Raw genomic sequence first — 22484 nt, 5'->3', positions numbered from 1 at the left:
AAAAATAAAATTGATAATTAAGCTTGCATTCAAGAAGAAAATAAAAAGAAAAATAGGAAAACAAATGAGGTGAAGAAAAAGAAGATTTGAGATCAAAATAAATAAGTACTAATTACCCATAAAAATTAAATGTGTACAATTAATCTTTTTTCCCATAAGAAATCCAAAATGCAAGCATAACCTCAGAATAACACTCAAAGGAACTAGGTGAGGTTTTGCACTGAATTTGTAGCATCTTCTACCTTACTAAGTCAATTTGGGTGTGTTTTTGTCTCCCAAAAACAAAAACACAGGTTCTCTATCACATCCACATATGGTACTTGTCCTGGACTTGGATATAGAAGAAACTTCCTTGTAGTTTCATTTGAAAATCAAAACAATTGTCAATTGATCTGGAAATTCACATAGTATTGAAACGAAAGGAACGAAACAAAACCCTAGCATTTCAAACACTTTAAGAATATATCTATTTCCATGGCAAAGATACTGAAGTTGATAAATGGATATTTAATTGGGATTTAGATGTCAAAATGATAAACAAATGAAAGATAATCATTCAGAAGTCCTCTGATGACATTGCACAAGTACAAATAGAAAGATGGATCTACAAATTACACAAAACGGAAACTTTCACAATCATCAAAGACAGAAAAGAAGACACGAATAAACCAGTAATGAGATAACTAAGAACAGATACGAATCACGCAAGGAGAGAGAAGAACAATAATATACTCCTCAAGAACAACCTTTTTCTTCACACAACACATTCTGGCCCACAGAAGCACAGAGTGCCTCTAACAGTGCAAATCTGCTCCAATATGCTTTTATGGCGGTGTCAATTATATCAGCCACGACCACGTCCTCCACCTATACCCAAAAGTGAACTCAATTCTCTTAATATGGAAGAAAATAACTTTCTGGAAAATGTGCATGTGCAACATGTACAAGAGACAATCACTTTCGGACAAATGAAGCAATATTGTTTCACAATTCACACGGCTTCTCAAAATGTGCCAATGATCTTCTAAATTACATAGTCAATAATAGGATTATGCAAGCTTGAGAATTGCATTTATTATATGCATGGGCCATAACTAACATGCAACACAAAAATTCCTTTCTTAAATTTCACATGAAGATCTTGCTCAAAAGAAAACCATTTGGTGATGAAGCCATTTGATGACGAAACATTTATTTTTAGTTACATTACCGGGTTTTGGTTTTTGTGATGACAAATTCACAAATAGCTACAAGTTGAACAACACACAAACAGAAGAAACTAGACAAATAATACAAGAATAGGATGAAATAAATTGATTTGTACCTCTATTACCAGCAGGCTTGCTACTGGACCCACCCTTGCCCCGGCCTCCACCCATGCCTTTGGCACCTCCATCATCTATGCCACGCCCAACACCTTTTGCCGGCCTCCCGCCAGGACCATCCTCTCTACCTCTGCCCCTTCCACGTCCTACCCCAGGTGGTTTTCTATCTGAAAAAAAATATATGAAATTCATCAATTATAAAACAAGCTTTCTGATTAAGAAACAAGGATCATGATGAACAAAAGCGATCAAGTTGCATAATAGCCTGACTTAAAAATGTGTTTTTAGAGTCAATAATAAAGCTCTTACATGTATGCTGACACAAGATCAACTTTAATATGCCTAAACAAGTCTAACGTATTAAAAGAAGAGAGATATTACTTCCCTTGAGATAGTGGATGAGTTCAACCAAAAAATTGTCCAAAAGTGGAGAGATTAAAAGGCACAAGTGACTACAATATTCTAATTACTTATCATTGAGTTATTCTAAATTGATTTTCAGTCTTAAAAATAGTCTCGGTGTTTGTGTTTGTATTTCATTCTTTTATTTCTTAAAAGCAAAGACAGTATCTTCTTTCAGTTGGTCTGTTTGGAGTCTTCAAATTCAAAGTAAACTTGACAAACCATACCTGCACGACTTTTAGTCTCCTCCTGAACTTTATCAATTACCTGTAAAAACAAAGCCAAAATTACAACAGAAGTTAGACATGACACCAAAAGTTCCCCACTGTACAAAGAAAATTAGGCATAATTGAAAATTAAAAATAAAACATGACATGATTTTAAAATTCAGATATGGTTAATTTACAGGGAAAATCAAATGTGACTGGATAATTGAGAGCCAAATTTCATGTGGGCAAAAAAAAATAAAAAAGGGCACTGCCAGCCAGTTTCCATTTGCAAGAGCATAGTAGTGACTCATCTCATAATTTGCAGTATAAGGCCTGACATCATTGTTCTTTTTCCATTAAATAAAATTGTGCCTATATCATTTGCAGAAAAAACCAATAAACAGCAAATGCCACAACCATTCTGTGAAATTACGAAAAGAAACTTAAAAGGGGCTTCTTTAGAAAGACATTCCACCCTGACAAAAAGGGATGTTTGGCTATGACAAAAACAATCTTCAAAGTAACCACTTCAAGAAATGGCATGAAATAAACCTCTCCAGTTCACTGATAAAGTGATAATAAAAGCTTTATTTATTTATTTTACAACAAATAAGAAACGTAATCAAGCATTTACTAAGAGAGAAAACCAATGGAAAAATAACACTAGAATCAACTTACATACATATTTTGAAAAATTGTATTGCAAATAAGGATTTGAACCTAAAGCATTCAAATAAGACACTAAGGATACATAAAGAACATCTAATAACACCATCAAACAAAGAATTACAGAATATGCAAAATTGCAAGTTCTCCAAACTGGCCATTTGAGAAGAAAATCACATGGAGGAAGTCTGGTCAGACAAGAAACCAATCTCTGTGTTATCACCAGAGAGATGCGCTTCTACAAAAGGTACCTAGCTTAAAGCTTGATCAACTGCATAGGAAGATCACCGAGTGCCTCCACAGTAGCAATTATTACAAGCTTAAAAGAAGATACCTCAAGGAGCACATCATTGTCTGCTTTGGCTAAGATGCATCATTCCAGAGAGAGAGAGAGACAGAGAGAGAAGACATAAAAGGCAGCAGTTCAGAACTGGAGGTCTGACTCTGTAGTATGTCATATTTGTGGCATACTAACGAATCATTTGAAAAAATTTAAAACAATGCCCAAAGTGCTTCCTATTCTCACTGCTTCTGCAACATCTCTAAATGTGTCATAAATGCTACACACAACCATGACCACCAAAAAATTTAAAAAGTCAAAAATAAATAAACAAAATACAAAAACTCAAAAGTAACTAATTTTTGTTGGAAAAAACGGTTTTTTGGTGACTTTAATGTGAAATTAAAGTAGGTCCCAACCATTGGTTGAGGTAGGATTAAATGGGTTTAAATTCTTTGTAATAAGGTCTTTACACCACAAAAAAAATTACCAAAAACCATTAAGAATTGAATGAAAAATTGTCTCATAAAGTTGGCCTCATAAATGAGGTATTGGGAATTGTGTATAACTACCAATCCCACATTGATTGTGAAAGAAAACTTTGATGAGTATTTAAGTCTCAAGATTATGAGAAGGGCATGAGCCCTTTGGGGTATCCAAATTTTTCGAAAGAAGAGAGTCATGGATGCTTCAAGGATGAGCTTGGGCCAAGACTATGGTCTAAGTTGGTTATGGCAAAATTGCGACACGCGTGCGCCGGCCCGCCTGGACCGGTCCAGATCCGAGGGCCATGGACCTTGGACTTGGGCTTGAGCTTGAGGCTTGGGTTAGGTTTGGGCTGAACTCGATTGGTGGTCCACCAACTTATTTTTTTTGGGCCAGGTCTATTGCAGGCCCAAGTCTGTTGCAGAAATGTATATACACATGTGTATATTGCGTGTAACTCACTCTTTGAATTTCCATCAGTTTGGTAGGAGTAATGGCCTCCATTAGTGGCCAGCCTTAATGGCTGGAGACTCCTTCTCTCTCCCCCATTGTGTATAAGAAGAGACCCATCTCCTTTGGTTTGATATAGAAATTTTTGCCTTTCAATCATATAGTCAGTTTGTTTACTAGTATAATAACCCTTCTTGTGTGAGAGAGAGTGCTGCCATTGTCAGTTCGCCTTGTCAGTTCGCCAAGCTAACAGAAGGTGCTTCTGCGTTAGACGATTTAAGCCATCTTATCCTGAGAGACAGAAGTCGACGTTCCTCTAGCACCCACAGTGAGGCGACTAATCTGTTTTAAGAATACTGTGGTATCACACAGAATTTGGTTTGATTCCTCGTCTTACAGTATATTATATGATATATATTTCTGTATTATGCTCTACAATGTAATATGGATTTATTCGTTGTTCTATTATTTAACTTAACAAATCATGAATCTATTTATTTTGTTTATTGTACATTTTTAACAACAATTTTCACCACTCAAGAGTTTGATTAAGCAAATCCATGATTTGAGTTTGACTGGTGTTGGTGTTGGTGTTGGCTGTAAATTGTAATTCGGGACCAAATCCCCAAGCAAACAATAATGGATAAGTCAAACAAACTAAAGGTAATTCATGGTTTACCACTCATAATTGGATTGGGACTAGAGTTTTGTTCAGCTGAATTGAGTTGTTAAGCTGATATTTAAAGACTTGCTACGTGATCAATGTACATAGACAAATAGGCACCAAAGGAAGAAGATCTGAAGTAGATAAAATAGGAATGTAAGCTCAGAACTTCAGATATTAAAAAATGTTCAAAACTTGACAAACCTCATCTGGAACTCGAAGATACTTAATGGTATTCCCCCGAATGTAGCATTCTGGCATTCTCCAAAACCTATCTCCATCCTGCATTGAATTTTTAGTTTTAGGTTCAACAAAGACTCGCAAATATCAGAGTTCTAAGCAAAGGGACAAAAATTGATTAAAAAATATAAAATACCTTTGAGGTACATATGACTTCACGAAGATGGATATTCATCCAAGTATCACAATTCACCAAATGCCCATTGTATGTTTCCCCATTTTTAAGTTCCACCAACTGTCAAAATCATAGCATTAATTAGGGGGCTTAAAAAAATATAATATGCCGTTACTGTAAGTTCGCTTTGCTTCTCAAGCCCCACCCCTTACTAAAACCTAATTTGACAAACTTAAACTCTCAAAAACCTGACCCTCCATGCGTTTACTAGAAATTCCTAGGAAAATAGTAAATAAAATTTCAACTCTTAACTCCTACAATTCATGTTCTTTTTGTTTCTACAAGCAAAAAAACTCCATGGTTTAAAAAATAATAATAAACTAATTTCTAATCAGCCAAAACTTGCTGCGTGCTAGATTCTTGGCTATTTGGGAGCCAAAATCGTGAGAAACCTAACATCATATTTTAATAAATTTCCTTTCCTATATTTCCTTCTAACAAAGCAAAGCAACAATTTAAATTCAACCCTAGTTTCTTTACATCTACATTTTCTCAGCAACCAAACAAAGACTACATAAGTACAAAAATGATCTCAAAAGACAGGACTCTCACCATAGGATGCCCCTGTGCAGTCTTGAGAAGAGAAAGTGGTAGCTGAAATAGAAACAACCAAATCATTAAAAAATGATACCACAGATCTCCAAAGTACACCAAAACATACCCCAACCCTAACCCTAACCCTAAATTCAAACCAGCAGGCAACATACCATCTTTCTGATACACAATACGTCAAATCCAAAAAACAATCTACCTGCAAACAAACCCAGAAGCAACGCTATATTAAAGCATCAAAATCAAATAAATTGCTCTACCTAGTAGGTGAGCTACTGTATGAAATATAAAATTATCTCAAAATTTGAAGCTTAAAACAAAAGCGTCTACCATATACTGTGCCTAATACAACTGTATCAGCTTATTTGAAGTAAAAATTTCAATTTCGCAGAAATCTATAAAGCAAGATAAAGCACAACATTTCAAAATTGCTTCTTTTTTCTTTTTCCTCACCTTTCTGGGCAAACAAACAGAGATTTGTTTGTTAAAGGTAAATAAAAAGAAAAAAAATGTCAGGTTTTCATGAGACTCGAAGCAATAAACTTTTCAAACCCTAGAATTCATTGAAGAAAACATTTTTATCGATAACTTTTCAAACCCTAGAATTCATTGAAGAAAACCTTTTTATCGATAATGGAGAGAGCTAAGGGGTCGACCGCGATCTCGATCGCGAGTGGCTAACTGAAAGAAAGTAGGTGGAGGTTTTAGAGGTTTTAGTGAGAAATTGTAATTTGCTAAATTTCTACTACGCCGCCCATAATTTTCTAAAAAATACAGCGGGTTTGAGTTTTTGGATTAAATTTTTTGAAAATAGGGTATGTTTGGTTTGTGTTTGAGAGATGTGTTTTAGAGATAAAAAGTACGAAAACATGTTTGGTTTGGTTTTTTTTAAAAGATGTTTTGGAAAATTATTTTGAGATAGAGTTTTGGAAAAAGTGATTGATTTGATATGTGTGAGAGAGATATTTGTTTGGAAAACTTGTTTGGTTTACAAGTTTTGAGAAATTTTTTTGAGAAAATTTGTTTGGTTTGATTATTTTTGAAAACTTATTTGTAGAGAAAATTTCCCAAATTTTTTTCAGAAAATCAAACCAAACGGAGTTTTTTATTTTTCGTTTTTATTTTTTATTTTTAGTGTTTATTTTTAAAATTTTAAGTATTTTTTTTACTTTTTTAAATGTACCTTACTTATATGTGTCTAAAAAATAAAAAATTTATGAAAAAATATTTTTAAAAAATTAACAAATACATAAAAATATGAAAAACATACTAAATTTTCATATATATATTTTTTATATTTTTGGTGTTTATTGAATTTTTAAAAGATTTTATTCATAAAAATTATATTTTTTATGTCTATTTATGTTAAGTATGTCTAAAAATTAAAAAAAAAATTATTTAAAATATTAAAAAATTCAATAAAAACAAAAAAATATAAAAAATAAAAAAATAAAATTTTCTAAAAACTGTTTTCAGAAAAATGAAACCAAACAAGTTGATAATGATACTTTTTCCTCCGCCTTTTACGCAAATGGATTAAAAATGATTGTTTTATTTTAAAATTATATTTATCATTTTTTTTATAATAAATATATGTGTTCATAATTGGTAGATCAATTTAAAGGTTAAATAAATGAACAAAGCATATAAGATACATTACTCATATCACCCAAAAATGACTTAATCATTGTAAGATTTTACCTATCAACTTGAATTAGACTTAGAGAGAAATAAGATGATTGGTCCGTTAATCCACCCGATCTAATCTTATTTTTTTAAGATTTAAGAAGGTTATGTTAGTCTATATGAGTTGGGCCAATACTTTTAATCCGAAGTATTAATGGGTTAGTTTTGGAATTTATACTTCCAACTCAGACTAACACGACCCGTTATTAAGTTAATTAAATAATTATTTATTTATAATACATTAAATTTTATTGAAACTCACATTTATAATGATGTATAATGAATTTATTTAAGAAGTCTTTCAATTTGTACAAAAAAATCTTTCAATTTAAAATGATGTCAATATATTTATTTAAGAAATATAATGTCACGACCCATCCCAGTGCCTAGGGTTGGATTCGCAACTAATTAAATAGTTCAAAGCAACTAAATTAAATAATGCAGTGAAATGAACTAAAAGATGTATATAAATATTTGGAGCGTACATGTGAATAATTATTTACGTAACAAAAGTCACGTAATAATTGCAAATAAACACAAGAGAAAACAAAGAAGAAGAAAACGCGGTGTGCATCTCAAGTCTAGGTCCTGATTAATGGGTAAAACCATTATTCCTTAAGTTTCTTCACCTGAAAGGATTTTAACAGCTATAAGCATATGACAGAGTGATAAATATTATACTAAGAGTATAAGGGTATATAAATCACCATGAATAATTATTTAGACTAAACAATGAATAGTTTGATTTGAATAAATTATTTTAAATAACAAACATATAATACAAAAATCGTATATGCAAAACAATCATAACCACGATACAGAACAGAACAGATGGTCAATAGATCTATGACAGACAAAGAATCACGAAGTGACTAATTAGAGGGTCAATGTTTATTTAAGTCTTTCAAGACATGGGACCGTCAGAGGATCACAATCCAGAGGGCAATAGTTATTTAAGTCCCCAAGGCATGGAAACTCCGTGGTAGCACTTATAAAAATAAATACTTATATACTCATTATCAAATAAATTTTAAAATTTAATTAATCATATCCATAAGTTTCAATTTTAAATAAGCGGAGCTTATAAAATAAATAATATAATTATTTAAAAAATTAATTTGTATAAAATAATTTTTAAAATAATAAAATAATTTATAACTACTCAATATATAATATAACTCACCTCAATATTAATTGAATAATGCTTGGGACCCCCTTTTGGGAGTCACCCCCTCACCAACGTGGCGGGTGGTGATTGGAGAAGCAGGAAAAAAAAAATGTAACCAATGAGAGAGAGAGGGGGTCAAAGGAGGTGAGGGGAAAAGGGAATGAATCATTGTTGATATTAATTTTACCTTTAATTGTCGACTCACTCTTTTTGCTTATTATTTCTTTTACTTCCTCGTTTTGTTTTTGCTTCATTGCTACAGCCTCACTCCCTCCCTATCCTAATTTTCTCCTTAACCATTGCATCCACAGGTGGCGTACTGAGATGCCTCCAACCAAGCCATTTCTTTCTACCTGCATTAGATGATTTCCAAGTCATTTGCCACATTTTTCTTAATTCTACTTTGGCCCTTAATAACATAATAATCCCATTTTTAGGCTTTTGATTTGACCCAATTAATATATTAATTACATGGTTATGTTTTGGTAAAACTAATGTCTCTTAATTCAAATTAGATTACATTTTAGCACATGTAATTATGAAATTAAATATATTTCTATTATTTTATTTTACTTTCTATTCATTTACTCGTTTATTTTTAATTTAATTAATTAAATAATTGAGGTGTCACATATAATGTGTGATTGAATTTAATTATGGAATGTTTTATTTTTTTTTAACATATAACCCGATGAGAGAGCTTGGGATTTATAATTATTTTTTGGACTTGGTTTGAGAAGATATATAGGCTTTATATTAGAGTCGGTTTTGATTTGGATAAACACAAAATCTATTATTTTGTAGTGTTCGCCCGACCCAAACCCAACCTGACTCGACCGATATTTGTCCACCCTTAAATAAGACACTTCACAAAATACATTCCATATTTTCCCCTTTAATAGTATTCAGGTTACACAAAATTTAATATAATTACACACTTTTCTCACACAAAATGTAAGTTATTTTTTATGTGAAATAATACTCCTTTCATCCTAAAATAATGGTCTCTTTTGGAGAATCTAACTTTTTTTGGTAGTATAATTACTGCATTTTAAAAAAATTGATTTTTCAAAATTATCCTTTGATAATACATTTTTTGGGGAATATCAGTGTTGTAATTGTACTTTTTATATTGTTAATGAATTTAAAAGAAGGGCAAAATAGGAAATTTATATTATTTTTGTATTGATTTTTGAAAATGGACTAATATTTTGAGACAATAAAAAATGAAATAAATGACTAATATTTTAGGACGAAAGGGAGTATGTAATTCAGTGTTAATAACTTTACTTTTGTCTTTATGGGGGTGTTTGGAAAGTTAGTTTTTAGGTTTTTATTTTATTTTTTTTCACTAAAAGATAAATTAGTTATAAAACCCAAAAATAAATAAATCCAAACAAAATATCATATCAAACCTCATAATCATTTTACTCTTTCTCTTACAAACATTACATCCAACTACAAAAAAATCCAACTATCTTCCCAAATACCAAAAAAAATTTCTCCAATAATATCCTACAACTAAAAAAACCTACAAAAAAAACCCACTACCCAAACACCTACTATATGTAATTTTGGTACAAAATTGTACTTTTTAAGGGATTAAATAGGAACTATATATTATTTTTCATTATTTGCATGTTTGAGTAATATATATGTTATATATTTAATTTCGCAAGCCAGCATCAACCATCCGTTGTCGTCCAGCGGTTAGGATATCTGGCTTTCACCCAGGAGACCCGGGTTCGATTCCCGGCAACGGAACTTTTTTTCTTCAACTTGCAGATTTTAGAAAGTGAACAAAAATTTATTTACAAATTCAACTTTAATGAGGTTGACGTAAGTAAGATTTTCTTCTCACAGGGTTAGAAAAATATATTTAAAAAATGAACAAAAAAATTAAATAAAAATAAATATATATATATATATATATATTTTTTCATTGATCATGAAGAAATTTTTTTTTTTTTTGTTGACTTTCAAATTTTTATTGTATCAAATGTAAAAAAATTATTTTCGGCCTAAAGAACCTTATTCTAGAAAAAAAAAAAAAAAAAAACTCTCTGTAAATTGTAGGAAAGATTTATTCAATGGAATTGTGAAATTAGCTCAATAAAATGAAATTGTCCAAATAAATGGTGTATTATAGTAATATATACAATCACCAAATGAGACTAGCAACATCCTTAATAAACTTGAATAAATTCAACACATTTGAGCTTTTAACACCCACACACAAATAAAAAATAAAAAACAAAAAAATTGTGGTAGAGAAATCTAGCATGGTCACATTCTTCAGTAACGACGCATACTCTCACTTTGCTCATGTTTCGTGCCATGAACTGGTGGTTATTTGAAAAGAAAAAACACGATATTCTCATCAATCAGGGAGAGAGCCGACGGGCCGATCTCAAACATCCTCCTTGAAATTGAAATGTCAGACAGTTATCACACTCTAGACAAAAAAAATAAATAAAACTTGTAAATGTCACACGAGAAAAATGATAAACAGAAATTCAACATACGGTCATCAGTTTGGCAAAAACTTGATATAGATCACACCAGGCCAACAATTCATCCCACTGATGTGAGGTGGGGCATCGAAAATGATTTATTCAAGGTAATTCAAGCTTTATTTTAGGATAGGACATTTTAGAGTGAGTTTGAAAATTGCTATTTTAGTAACTGTTTTTTGTCCTTAGTGAAATTTAAAAGTACAAATAAAAACTCACTTTCCTTAAAAATAAATAAATAAATAATTTTTAACTAAATACAAAATAAAAAAAAAAAAAAGCTAAAAGGTGATTTAAAAAAGCTAAAGACTAGAAAGCTCTAAAAATATTTGTAAAAATGATATAATTTCTAAAAACAATTCATCATAAGACCAAAAAAAATTCAGAAAAAGGGTGATTTTTTAGTTGTTGCCAAATAGAGCCTTAATTTAAGGAGTTATTATGCAATTTCGATTATTTTGGAATTTATTTATTTCGTCCCTTTCGGCGCTTATTGTTATTGGAAGACACTTGATATTGAGGATATTGATCTTGTTAGGGTTTAGCTCTTTACTATTTTTTTACTTTTGTTTTCTTTTGGCTGCCAGCCTGCATTAGAACTATAATCAATTTTGAAAAAATAAAATAAAATCGGACATGTCACTAAAAAAATTGCCGCTTACCTTCAGGAGCTGTTAACAGATGAAGAGCTGATAATTAAGCACTGCACCTCCTATATTCAGGTAGTTGACATCAGCTACGACATCCCCAAGATCATCTGTGCAATATAGATAAATTTGCATTCTTACATATTCAAAATTGTTGCTATAATGATGGATGGAATGGTAAGAAACTCAAAACCTTCGTATATAGTCCTAGCATAATTTACGTATTCTGGTATGAGATCTCTATATATGATTCCCTTTGGATTTGCATCCAAGATCACGATAACTCCTGTCAACAAGAAGATAGACAGTCATATATCCCGTATAAAAGAAGAAATGATCTCTAACTTTAGTTCTAAATCAATACAAAAAAAATTTCCTCAAGGTCTACAACATGTTTTGGAATTATTTTAAAAGCCAAGGTTTTGAGGTTCTAGTTCATTACAATCACAAGGAAAGAGTACTAAGTTCACACTTTTAAAACATATGTAACCACGCAATTTTCTGACAATGGGAAGAGGTTACAGTTCAGATTCTTTCCTTTTCTTTTTCCTTCTTTCTTTCTTTCTTTTTCTTTTTAATTATTTATTAGCTTGAGAACTATGCCAAAAAGTACATTCACTTGCATCGAGCCAGATAATCAAACCAAAGTATGCATTTATAATAACGCAATGAATATCCCAAAAACCTAATGAAATGGCAATATAAATTTTATGATGCATCATACCATAAAAATATCCAATTTGTCCAATGCATCCACCATTCAAGATACACTTTCTGCCTATACGTTTTGATCAAAAATGTAAAAATTGAGAGAGAGAGAGAGTCCAACAAGTGTTCATCTCCTGAAAGTAGTGATGAAACCATGACCCACACAATTCATTGAAGGTTTGGCACAATTTTGAATGCAAATGTAATTATTCCAAGCAGCTACAAATACAAACATGATTTCCACTGACAAACAATTAAATAATGTAGTTTAAAGAAGCATCTAAGCAACACACTTATGTGTGCCTATACATATATTCACTGTGAACTGATCTGCGGCATTGAATTTAGTTGTCCAACATGAGGGTAGATCATAGCTATTACAATTTCCTGTAGGATGTCAAGTACATGCATCATGTGCTTGTAGGTTACCAAGATGCATGGTTATTAGAATTGTGCTATTCACAGTTTGATACAAGTTTCAACCAAAACAATTTGAATTGTGTTGTTAGATTGAAAATTGAGTACGACATGCGATTCACAACTCATTGCGATTTAGATATGTTTTTGTTGTCATAATGCATGAAATGACGTTATTTTTGTCTTTTTATCAAGAAATAAAAAAGAGATCAATTAACTATATTAATATGAGTGGTTTTATATGTATACACATATATATACAACATAGTTATATTGGTATTTACTACATTTTAAACACTATGTATTTTTAAATGTATATACATATATGAAGTTATATATTTTATTCAACAAAGTGAGTCTTATAATTCAAGATTCAGTATTTTAGTAAAACAATTCACAATTCAATTGGATCAGATGAGAGCCACGGCAATCAAACAAATTCACTGAATAAAATTTAAACCAACCATGATGAGCGTTTAGTCATTGGTGAGAAAACTGTGTAGTTGTGTGTGTATTGAGATCTAGACAACCTTTCATCATGTTAATATTGACATAGCATTATGGTACCAGTCTGGTAAAGATCAGGAGAGGTACCAGGTGCCAACCAAGCTTTGGTGGAATCACTAGGCAATGGAGCCAGCCAGAGAATGTTTCGAAAATTCATTGAATCATCATATACCACGTTAGACCCTGAAAAACAAATGTGAGAAGCATGCCATCATCATAAAGACAGCACATCAAAATGGATACAATCTCCACAGTTCTTTTTTGTTTGTTTTTAAATATAAACCAATATTTCCATTTCACCAATTAAAACTCACTGATTCAAATGGCGGAAAATAATAAGAAAAATTAGCAGCAGGCAAAAATACAGGCACGACATGATGACAAACACAACAAATCCAAATAATGTTGGAAACAGATATGGCAAGATGGTGTCAGCCAAGGATCTGAAGTTGTGAAATTTATTTAAAATGACAATGCTTAAGAAGAGTCTGACATGTTTCTATGCATGTACAAGAAGTTGTGGTGTTTAACAGAGACACAGGCTGCTCTATGCTCTATAGGTGTGTCTGAGCTACATAGCAAAACTTCAATTCTGACACTGATATATTAGTTTCCCTACAAATTTCCTCCAAGACAGACAAAAATGTAAGGATAGAAATGATTAATAAGAATTAAAACTTTCTGAACTGACCCAATCAAAAATATAAGGTGATTCAGTAAGGTGATTTCTGAGGGATGACAATACTAAAAATAGTAAAGCATTCTAATTAGGTTAAGTTGAGGACACAATTGAGCAATCATACCTATTTGGCAGTATCCCATATTGTAAGGGAACATTTTCTTATCATACATTGGGTACTCTTTCGCATGGAACCTGCCAAATTTTATACCATAACCTAATGAGCAGTTCTTGGAAAGAAGACGTATTTTTCTAGTTAGGGTCAGAAGCAGCAAAGATGGTAGAAAAAAAAATTTCCATGCTTGAACTAACCATCAAGTCAAAACTATTCTCCTTAAACTAATTGTGCTGCATAGTGTACTTACAGAAATTATGAGACATACTTTTCAAATAAAAATACATTGTTCCATCGGAACTTGTAGACAGTAGCAAACAAAAAGAAAAAATTGCAGGCTGCACGAATGTATGCACACTGTATAGTATACTGGACTATGAAGCCTCAGGTACTTCTAGAAAAGATACCTCATCCTCAATTTCCACCCTAGCTAAATGGATTGAATTTTTCCAGCAACTGTTTTTTAGCCCCAGTTGATACTGACACATCATTAATACTGCCAAAAAAGCACCCACCCTTGGGGCCTCATTGTGAATTCAAGAAATAGTCCAATTCTTGTAGATAACGACACACCATTGTTTGGTTCCTCCATTTACATACAGATCCCAACGATTTTGCAATTGCTCTTACCAGTTGGTGCAATGGTTTCAAATCAAATCCATGACCTGAAGGAACAGATGAGATTGACATCACAGATGATTTCATCAAATACTTAAATCAACTTTGGAATGGTTGATAACTTAAGTGGATAATCACCTATGGCTAGTTCCCTCCATTCACCATCATTAGGGAAAATGAACTTCAAAAAAATAAAATAAAAGATAAAAGTTATTTCTACAAAAATTTCAGCAACAGAAAGCCATATTTGATGCAAAAAGAGAAGGTATTATGAAGTAAATCAGCTTACAAGATACCAAGCCTTCCAGAATCTGTAGCAAGAAAAATGTGACCATGAAATAAGTCAAAGCGACTTAACGATACATTTAAGCCTATACTGGGACCCCGAGCGGCAATAATTTCAAATAAAAATTTTATGTATGAATTCAACTCCTACAAAAGGAAAGCCAAGCCAATATTAACCATGAGAAAAAATAAAAAAATAAAAAATAAAAGAAAAAAGAAGAAAATTTGTTAATATCCATTATATTGATGCAAACCTCATTTATAAAGTGTCTACCAAACGGGGTTCTGGTAAGCTCACATCGATTCTCCTTTGATTTCTCAACATCAGGTACCTGTTACATCAATACTAGCAATCTCAAAATGAAACTAAAATCACACTACATGTAATCATATAGTACTACAATTATAAGTTTGTAACCGAACCAGCAAGCAATATAAGCTTGAATAGAAAAGTTATTCTTCCATATGGTCATCCATATATATCTTCATTCATGCCCCCATGCATACATTTTGTATGCCCACATACACATCTGGATGCTGATAAAAAAAAAAAATTAATTTTTTTTTTTAAAAAAAAAACTCACATATTTGGACTGAAAAACGATCTCCATTTTTTAAAAAATTTTTTTGATAGAAAAACCTTTTTGAAACACTCTCCCCTGTACATCCTCCACCCCCCTCCTCTGCCAGAGCGAACCTTGAAACTAATGTCTAGCAGCTATTAAAACTAAGAATCCACATCTGTTTGAAGAGTGGGGCTCAGGGAACCTGAAAATAATCTGTGGCAGGAATTAACTTAAGAATTCTAATTATGCTATTAATCATTCTTCACTATGATTTTTCTTCTCTTCTTAGGAGATGTGCTGTGCATAATACTAAAATTTTCCTTCTCTTGTAAGCACCAAAAAAGACAAATACTCAGTTAGCTATATCAAGCCAACAATGGGCAGATTAAACAAGACCAATGTTTTCATTTAATAAAATTCAAGGGGGGGAAAAAAAAAAGAAATTTCTTGCATCATAAATATATTATAATTAAAATACACTGTGAAAGCAATATAAAAGTAAAACTTCATAGGTAGGCATGGCAGCCAATTCCAACATTTCTATTACTGTTTACACATATGAAAGCAGTTAAAACTCATTACTCTTGTAGTAGCCACAGAAGTTACAGATGAGAGGTCAATGCATCAAAATATCCACTGATTAAATGTTTACCCAGATACAAACTGATATTTATACATTTCATATAAGTTTTTTTTTTACCATATGCAGGGAGTTTTAAATCAAAATGTCCAAATCCGATTAGTTTTAAACTTTCCCGAACCCAGTTGTTTTAAGGTTTGTATGTATTGGAACACAATTGTGGTTTGAAAACATGACTACAACCGATTTAGTATAAAGAAAATATTTAAAATACAAAACACGTCCTCATCAAACAACCGAGTTTGAGAAATAAGTTTAAAACTGCTTGGTTTAGGAATTCTGTTTCAAAACAACCTCCAATTGGTGTTTTTTTTATAACACAACTTTCAAGTGGTTAAAAACTCCATTTCAGGGCATCTCAAACCCTGACTCAAACATTTATCAAATTTAATTTGGGTAAAAATCAATCAAAAACCTCTCCGACCCTTGAGTTAAAATTATATCAAATTGAGTTTTACCCTCTTTTTAGGGGAAATTACAAGTCAGTGTTACTTTCCCAAAATTACATATTCATGAAAAAGTTTATTGATTTAATCATTAAAGTTTGTAAAGTTTATCATAAATATGTAATTATTTTTCAAAATTATCACTAATTTGTTATTTTCCTTTCTTCTTCTTTTTCCTTGCTAACAAATGTCCCTGTAGCACAAGTAAAAGACAAAAAATCTGAAAAACACAACAAATTTTTCACTTCGGCTCTGTTTGTTTTGATGTAAAATGTTTTTGTCAAAAATATTTTATTCATTTTCCGTTATTTGGTTGAACAAAAAGTAATTAACACATTTTTTAAGAAAATTATTTTTGCATCATTAAAGCTTGTAAAGTTTATCATAAATATGTAATAAGTATTTTAGCTCACCAAAAAGTCATAAATAATACTTTATTGATTCAAAATTTCTCTTTTACGTAATAAAATATTTTTGTTTCAAAGTGTCAACTAAACGCCGAAAAATAAAAACAAAAATATATTTTTTTTATGTAAAATCAATTTACAAGAAAAATTATTTTTTGTATAAAATATTTTACGTCAAAACAAATGAAACCTTAATTTAATGCACTTTTATTGAAATTAATATATCTCCAAACACTTTTACGAATTTTCCAGATATTTTTTACACACTTCCAACATTAAGCACAAGAATGTCTATGTCCATGTCTATGGCACTTGTTACCATTTACCTAAAAATGAAGAGAGACTTACAGAGTATGTTTGGTTTGGATTTCTAGAGTGATTTTGAAAAAATTAAAAATTAAAAATTTGTTTAGTTTGTAAATTTTTCAAAATAATTTTCAAAATCACTCTCTCTCTTACCTACCGATCAATCACTTTTTCTCTCTCTTCCCTCATTCTCAATCATTTTTTCTCTCACACTCACGCACATCTCCTCAATTATAACAAAATATCAAATCATTCCAAACTCCAAAACTACTCTCAAAATACACAACCAAACAAAACAAAAAATTTTCTAAATTCCCTTCCCAAAACAATTTTTAAAAACTACTCTAGCAAAACCAAACCAAACCAAACATACCCTTAATTTTACTAAAAAACTTCAAGAACGTTTTGTAACATTTTGAAATTTACACCTCTACCATTACTGTGCTTAAATCTGAGTTTGTCACATTCATTCAGTGGAACATATGCAACAAAATTAAAATAAAAAATAAAAAATAAATAAAGTAGGAGATGAAAACTCACAGGGATAATTGTTGGATCAAGTGCACGATAAATGGCGTCCGGATCGCCGCCGGAGTCCACGGCGAGGCGAGCGAGCTCCATCACCGGCGCGGGCGGCCACCAAACGAGTTCGTTCTCTTCGTTCCATTTCCGATTACTGATCGAATCGGCCAGTCCGCGAAGCAGGGGACGCGATCGGGGAATAGGAGAGAAGGGGACGAGGAATTTGAGACAGGACCTGAGCTCTTTGGCCAAGTTGGGGTCGATTGAAGAGGCCTGGCTTGGGGTGCCGAGGAGAGAGAGCAAATCGGAGGGTGTGGCTTTGGGAGTGGAAGGGTTGTTTGGTGGAGATGGATTGAGCTTGAGGAAGGTCGAAAATGGTGGGAATGAAGAAGAAGAAGAAGAGGAAGTGTAAGAAGCTGCGAGAGAGAGTGAGACAACGAAGGCGAACCTTATGGAGAGAGATGGACTGCTCATCTCTCTCTCTCACTATCTCTCCTCCACACGCTCCCTTTCGTTCATGTGGTTGACTATGCAAACTCTGGTAAAAACTGGAATCTAACAGTATCTCCAACATTTCACTATTTATTATTTGTCTATTTAATTTGATAGGAACCGTTTTAACTTTTAAATAAAATTTCAAAAACGATTTTCAACGGTTCAGTAAATTTTTTATCAAATTTGAGTAATAGATAATAATTTTCTCAATCTGCTACGAGCAGCTAGAGCGTACATCAAAACAAAAGGGACGTCTGATAGGTCGACCGGCCTCTTGATCGTCTAGGCAACTCAATTTTTTTTTTCTTTCCCTTTCTGTTCCCAATTCATTTATTATTTCTTTTTTCCTCCATTATATATTTTCCATTTTTGATTGCCTCCAATAATGATTTCCTTTCAAAACCTAATATAAAACACATTATTTATATACCATATACCAGACAACTGGTACGTTATATTTGAAAGACACCATAATTGAAAAAAAGCAGAGCATAATGAGTATCTTAAATTCCATGATGTTAACTTCATTTTCATTCTTCTTCTACCTCATCCTCCCTTCATTTTCATTCTTCTTCTACGTCATCCTCCAATGATGAGTCTGATGATGAAAAAATGGTCACACTTTTAGGGGTTTATGAGATGAATAATACTAGTATGATTCAAATTCTACAATCAAGTGATAGATCAAAGAAAAGAGGTGGTTATGTTGTAGACCATAAGTACATACATCGTGTGGTTTTTTTGGGTTGTGTTCTAAATTCATCTCACTTACAACTTCGGCGCAAAATATCCCAACATGTATTAAATGTGAAGTGTTTTTTTTGTATTGCATGATACATCCGTTTTGCTTCAGCGACCTACAAAAAAAAAAATACAAAAATTTCAATAACAAGTATATATTACAAAAGAAAATTGATATTTAATAACAAAAAGAAATTTTATCATGTCTGCCTCAATTATTCCACTTTGTTGCCTCAATTGAATTTGCTTAAGAAAACCACATAATTTATTAATTGCCTTTTGCATGACAGACCAACGATGAGACAAAGAAATATGGTTTCGATTTGATTCACCGCTCAATTGTGAATTAAAATAAACGAGTACTCGTTCCCAAAATATAACCATGGTCTGATTATTACTAGTAATGGGATATTGAGAGACTGTCAATCAAGATTTACATAAAGTTTCATCTTTTATAATTATAAACGCTTTACCACGAGAAACACTAGAGTTTCTGAAATAAAATGAATAGCAGTGTTGTGCTCTAGTGAAGTTTCCGAAATAAAATTAATCTCAGTGTTGTGCTCTGAAGTTTTTGATTCCTCAAACATTTTAAAATCTTTCATAGTTTAAAGCAAATTCAGTAGGATACAATATATAACTCAGACAGTGAAATATATTGTAATAATATACACTAAACCTCAAAATCAGATAATATACACTGAAACTCACAAAGAAAATAGAAATTATACTGATATTATTAAACTGAAACTCACAAAGAAATTGAACCTGAGAAACAGATAATATTCGCTCTATAAAAATTGTAATGCTGTTATCAAATTATAACTTACAAAGAAATTGAACCTGACAAACAGATAATACACACTGAAGCTCACAAACAAAATAGAAATTGTAATGATATTATCAAATTGAAGCTCCCAAAGAAAATAAGAATTGTAATGAGATAATGAAATAAAAAGATTGGTATATTTTATAGAGCACAACAGCAACAGTAAGTTTTCAAAATACTCTGTCACACCAATGGTAAGTTATTGGAAGTGCTGGTGCAGAACGGCTACTTCTCAACTCAAAATTTATATGTATATACGATGTAACTTTTCCATATTCCATTTTGATGGAAATTTAAATTTATATCAACCTTCAATTTATTCGTAGTGCCACAAAAGTAACCTACCTATTTGAACTAATTCACAGGCCAACCAAAAATTGTAGCAGATTGAAGTAGGTATGTAGACGTCGGTCGACCGGTGGGTCAACCGGCCAGACGTCCGGCCGGTTGACCGGTGGCCCCACCTCCAACGTTAACGCACAATGAAATGGTGAAATTTCATGCAGGTCCTCAGTTTGATAAAACTTTTGCTCCGTTCTCAGTTTGATATCAGTTTGGTGAAACCATTGGAGAGAGAAAAAGTGACTTTTTTCATCAAATTCAAATCTGATGCTCAATCTGATGCAACGTCGGAGATGGTCAAATAAATTTTTTTTTTTGTTGAATTTCTCTTTTATTTAATTTTTTCATTAAATTTAAATTAAAAATATATATTTTTAATACTTTTAAATTTAATAAATTATCAATTTAGTGAAAACAAAATTTCTCCCTTAATTGAATAAAAGGTGAAGTACCAATAAAGGCCAAAGTTTCGTTTTGGTGAATTACATAAAGGCCAAAGCATAAAAACACGTGTATTATGTGGTGATAGAAAAATTAATTTTCTCATAATATTAAAATTGTTAACCATAATACTTCAAAAAAATTTCTTAATATATTTTTTTCAAAATATTCTAAAAACGTAACACTCTAATATAATACATTAAAAAAAATTTTAATATATTTTTCTCAAATATAACAACGTAACATTAAAAAAAACTCCTTAATGTACTTTTTTTAAACGTAACACCTCAATGTAATACATAAAAGTACTTAGTGTGTTTTTTTTTCCAAACGTAACACTTCAATGTCACACATTAAAAAAGTCCTCAATGTACTTTTCTCAAACGTAACAACGTAACATTTCAAAAAAACTTTTTAATGTATTTTTTCCAAGCGTAACACTCTAATCAATGTAACACACAAAAACTCTTTAGTGTTTTTTCCAAAGGTAATACTCCAATGCAACATACTAAAAAATTCCTTAGTATATTTTCTCAAATGTAACAATATAGCATTCTAAAAAATTCTTTAATATATTTTTCTCAAATATAACAACGTAATATTACAAAAAAAAACTTTTTAGTATATTTTTTTTGTTCCAAGCATAACACTCCAATGTAGCATATTAAAAAACTCTTTAGTAAATTTTTCTCAAACGTAACAACATAACATTATAAAAAAACTCATTAGCTGTATTTTTTTTTTTTTTCCAAACGAAACATTCCAATCAATGTAACACACAAAAATTTATTAATGTACTTTTTTCAAATGTTGCACTCTAATATAACACTTTAATGTAACATTAAAAAATCACACTAACAAAAATGTAGATACTCACGTTTGACAACTAACACTTCAACCACCCATTCTCCCAAAAAGAATATTCCATACATTACATTTCTATTCCCATCCAAAAAACGAATAAAAAAATTAAGAAAATGAATCAGCAAAAGACATTCATTTAAACTCAAATGACACTAAATTAAATAAATATAATTTTTCAAAACAAAATGGAGCTTCATTAAGCATTAACTACGCTAACCAACTTTTTCGTGTTACAACTTTTTTAGCCTAATTATTTTGAATTTTTTAACTTTTGTGAGAGAAAAAAATGTAATGATAATAATTTAAATGTAACATTTTGCCTTATTGGCTTATATAGCATATTTTGTCTTTTTATACTTTTTTAACCCCAAAATATTTACCAAATAAGGGCTAATTGATTCATAAAAAAATTCTTAAAACTAAATGAATCAACACTCTCAATATAATTTATGAGTAAATTTTCCGCTAATAAATACTTATACCAACATAATTTTGAATACTTTAAATTCAACAGGGGAAAAAAAAAAAAAAATTGTGAAGAATTTCTCAAATGTAACTAGATGGCTTTTCAGTAAACAGAGTTTTGGCATTAAGTTAAAAAATTATTATTTTCAAACTTTTGTCTTTGTTTTTCAATTTTTTTTTTTTTTTTTCGGTCCTTTTAGTAAAGTAAAATCCAAAAGTGTAAATTTTTTTGAAAATTTAAAAAAACATCACTAAAGACGCATAAAAATCTACAATAAAAAATCAAACACCAAACCTCACGCTCTAGGAATTTGGATGATTTTTTTTAACAATGCTAACAAAAGACATAATTCAATTATGTAAATTCAAAATTAAAGCTAAATATTACAAAAATAACGTCTTCTTATTTTTTGATTTGATACATTGATAATGTGCTAAAATCTGCTATAAATAGGTTTCTGTCTGGGCTTAATGTCGTTTGAGAATAGATTTTTTTTAATAATATTTTGATTTTTTATGAAAAAATATACCAAAAAAGCAAAGAGAATGAGTTGACTCTTTGTATATTAATTTTTTAACCTACTGATTTTTTTAGCCAATTGCCTCTTAATGTGGCAAGATATAGATC

The 22484-nt window shown here is 31.1% G+C and overlaps 2 protein-coding genes and 2 non-coding genes across 5 annotated transcripts; 1 reads left to right on the top strand and 3 right to left on the bottom strand.

The window, feature by feature from the left end:
• Positions 1-492: 492 nt before the first annotated feature.
• Positions 493-6312, bottom strand: EMB1644 (Small nuclear ribonucleoprotein family protein). 2 transcript variants are annotated; one of them, XM_028212317.2, is made up of 8 exons: positions 6070-6312; positions 5605-5648; positions 5450-5491; positions 4859-4957; positions 4687-4764; positions 1955-1994; positions 1325-1492; positions 493-867 (listed from the first exon to the last, which is right to left on the bottom strand). In XM_028212317.2, exons 2-8 carry the CDS (start codon positions 5605-5607, stop codon positions 845-847), a joined length of 453 nt encoding a protein of 150 aa, XP_028068118.1. In that variant the 5' UTR covers positions 5608-5648; positions 6070-6312; the 3' UTR covers positions 493-844. The 2 variants fall into 2 exon arrangements, with proteins under 2 accessions (XP_028068118.1, XP_028068119.1); XM_028212318.2 differs by having other exon boundaries at positions 5903-6185.
• LOC114270754 (small nucleolar RNA snoR127) lies at positions 2790-2984 on the bottom strand. Its single transcript, XR_003632030.1, has one exon. It is a non-coding gene; the product is annotated as a small nucleolar RNA snoR127 (small nucleolar RNA).
• A 3683-nt stretch (positions 6313-9995) lies between the features above and the next one.
• Positions 9996-10067, top strand: TRNAE-UUC (transfer RNA glutamic acid (anticodon UUC)). The gene has a single exon. It is a non-coding gene; the product is annotated as a tRNA-Glu (tRNA).
• A 318-nt stretch (positions 10068-10385) lies between these two features.
• Positions 10386-19031, bottom strand: LOC114270742 (T-box protein). The gene is made up of 8 exons (XM_028212320.2): positions 17698-19031; positions 15047-15124; positions 14797-14939; positions 13899-13969; positions 13183-13278; positions 11657-11749; positions 11479-11573; positions 10386-10758 (listed from the first exon to the last, which is right to left on the bottom strand). The coding sequence occupies exons 1-7, from the start codon at positions 18151-18153 to the stop codon at positions 11491-11493; spliced, it is 1020 nt and encodes a 339-aa protein (XP_028068121.2). The 5' UTR covers positions 18154-19031; the 3' UTR covers positions 10386-10758; positions 11479-11490.
• Positions 19032-22484: the final 3453 nt, after the last annotated feature.

Source organism: Camellia sinensis, chromosome 5 (genome assembly GCF_055761805.1).
Source record: "Camellia sinensis isolate YWXY chromosome 5, ASM5576180v1, whole genome shotgun sequence".
NCBI classification, from domain to species: domain Eukaryota; kingdom Viridiplantae; phylum Streptophyta; class Magnoliopsida; order Ericales; family Theaceae; genus Camellia; species Camellia sinensis.
Note: the sequence above shows the minus strand (reverse complement) of the source record. Positions and strands in the feature narration are given on the sequence as shown.